The sequence below is a fragment of the Mus caroli genome, chromosome 7 (assembly GCF_900094665.2).
Source record: "Mus caroli chromosome 7, CAROLI_EIJ_v1.1, whole genome shotgun sequence".
NCBI lineage: Eukaryota > Metazoa > Chordata > Mammalia > Rodentia > Muridae > Mus > Mus caroli.
Genome location: NC_034576.1, coordinates 82485998 through 82488615, shown reverse-complemented (window position 1 = coordinate 82488615; position 2618 = coordinate 82485998). Strand labels below are relative to the sequence as shown.

General features: G+C 51.3%; 1 protein-coding gene across 1 annotated transcript in view; it reads left to right on the top strand.

Moving 5' to 3' along the window:
* The first annotated feature begins 892 nt into the window (after positions 1-892).
* Arpin (actin related protein 2/3 complex inhibitor) overlaps positions 893-2618 on the top strand; it is an 8176-nt gene continuing 6450 nt past the window's right edge. The window contains exon 1 of the mRNA XM_021166885.2: positions 893-1114. Within this exon, the coding sequence (XP_021022544.1) occupies positions 1023-1114 (92 nt within the window). The 5' untranslated portion in view covers positions 893-1022. The remainder of the gene's footprint in view (positions 1115-2618) is intronic.

Below are 2618 nucleotides of genomic sequence, written 5' to 3'. Positions count from 1 at the left end.
CTTAAAAATAAAGTGACTGAGACCACTTTGTGGTGATACTATGTGGGAGAGAGAGCTCCTTCCAAAGCTAACAACTCACCCTGGACTCTCGGGTATCTCCATTGTGGCTGAGGCAGGGGCACACCTGGCACATCAGAATGTGGCCACCTGCGCCAGAATTTGGCACAAAGGAGCTAATAAAACAAGACGACTTCCCAATGATTTCCGGGTCGGAGGAGATTCCCGGGTGCAGGCTGAGAATAAAAGGCTTGCAGACACTCTGGAGCAAAGGGCACTGTGGGGCTAGAGAAGCGATCGATCCGTCAGAATCCTTGAGAAGTGGGAGACAAAGTAATGAATGCTATGTCCACCGGACTAGGAGAGGGAGAGTTCTATCTTTACAAACCATTAGACACTTTTCTTTCTATTTTTGCCGAGCAAGAAGCGCAGGCTCAGAAGGGTTGAGGAACTTGCCGGGATTGCAGAGATTCAGGCTTCCCTTGCTGCAAATCTGACACCTAGCCCTACTCCGTCACACATTCTGGGAACTCCCCTAAGCCATTGCGGAACCACAGGGAGGTCCAAAAGGGCAGTCCATGGGGACCACTCTGTGGTTCTTCGTTGCTGTTCCGTCTTCTCCCTTCCTGCTCCCCGAGAAAATGTCCTTCCAGAACAGATCCCAAGAAAGATCTACATTCCTGAGTTTCAAGGCCGCCTTTTTGTATATTGATGTGTTTTGAGACAGAATCTCTGTATAGTACAGATAGGGACCGAACTCTCGATCTTTCTGTCTTAGACTATAAGGACATGAAGGACAGTAGTCATTCCAAAAGCTCCCTGTCACTGCACAAGGTCTGGCTGTCAGGAATGAGGCTCGGCCCCTTTAAATCCCAACTGGGAACGCCTCGGACGAGCAGCACGGTTCCGGGATCTGTTAACCCGGGAAGCTGGTGCTGCAACGACCTCCAAAGCTCCTGTCCCCGAGGTGCCCCGCCCTACGCGCCGGTTGCTTCCTGGAGCCGCAGGGCCTCAGCGTGGGGAAAATGAGCCGCATCTACCAGGATAGCGCCCTCCGCAACAAGGCGGTGCAGAGCGCGCGCCTGCCGGGAACCTGGGACCCTGCCACCCACCAAGGGTAGGATGTACTCTGTCCATCCCGTTGCTGGCCAGAGATGGGTTACACTTTCTTCTGCGGCTGGCCAGGGGTGGGCTGTACTCTGTCTACCGGGCCTGGGACTTTGCTGCTGGCCAGAGGTGGGCTGTGTTTCCCTCCCCTTCCCACACTGTTAGCCAGACGTGGACTGGGCAAGGGAACTGCCAGGATTGGCTGTGTCCGGGCCCTGGCCCCTGCTATGGCCAGCGGTTGTGGCCTGGGAGCATCCCTGGGGCCTGGGCTCCCTGGAACATCCCTGAGGCCTCTGTCGAACTCAGGATCTGAGTCCTGCTCAGAGATTGATGGGGGGTGGAGGTGTAGGGGGCACTGGGGGAGAGAAACTGGGGTTGCCAAAACCACTCCAGGCATCCAGCTGGCTCTTCCCAAGGTCCCTGGCCAACACACAGTGGGAAGACAGATAAACTTGAAATTCCCGCCTGCACGAATATCCACTGGAGGGACGCCCAGACTCCCAAATGGAACTACAGAGGCGGTGCTAGAGTTCCCACTGACCTCCGTCTTTCCCCCACACCAGGGCTCCAAACTCTAGCCATCTGTCACACTGCATCACTGGTGACCAGTTTGTAGTGTGGCAGGAACAATAGAGGGAGGGTGGGAATATCCGGAGGGTAATAAGCAGGATGGACAATTTCATTTACAGTCAGAAACAACAAGAATTATTCTATATGAAAGAAGCCAGGTCCAGAAAACCAAAATATTGCGTCATCTAGGAAGTGAAATCTAAAGTCCAACTCATAAGGTCTCCAGTGGAGCAGGTTCAGTCAAAGGGGAATAAGTTCTGAGGATATAATGTATACAGGGGACTCAAAACTGCTTGTAAGTCCAGCTGTTGGGGATTTGGTTCCCTCTCTAGACCCCACAGGCACCAGTACACACCAGTATACATGCTTATACTCACACAGACACACATACTTCCACATAAATAAAAAATAATAAAAGCATCCAGGTGTGATGGCTCACAACCTTAATCCCAGTACTTGGAAGGCAGAGGCAGGTTGGTCTCTGAGTTCAAAGCAGTTTGGTTTACTTAGTGAGTTCCAGGGCAGCTAGAGATACATAGGGAAATCTTGTCTTTAAAAAAAAAGGGGAAGGGGGTGCTGGAGAGATGGCTCAGCAGTGGGAATTACCACTCAAACCATACATACACCAACCTTAGTTAAGCAAGAACAGTTTATTGAACACCCATCATAATACTGGACGTCCAGGTCCACAGGAAGGAAAAACCTACCAGTCTGTCCTCAGGGCAGGCTTTTTATAGGAAAAACCAGGTTCAAAAGTTTTAAGGCAAGCCGGGCAGTGGTGGCGTATGCCTTTAATCCCAGCACTCGGGAGGCAGAGGCAGGTGGATTTCTGAGTTTGAGGCCATCCTGGTCTATAGAGTGAGTTCCAGGACAGCCAGGACTACACAGTCTTGAAACCCTGTCTCGCAAAACCAAAAAAAAAAAAAAAAAAAAAAAAAAAAAAA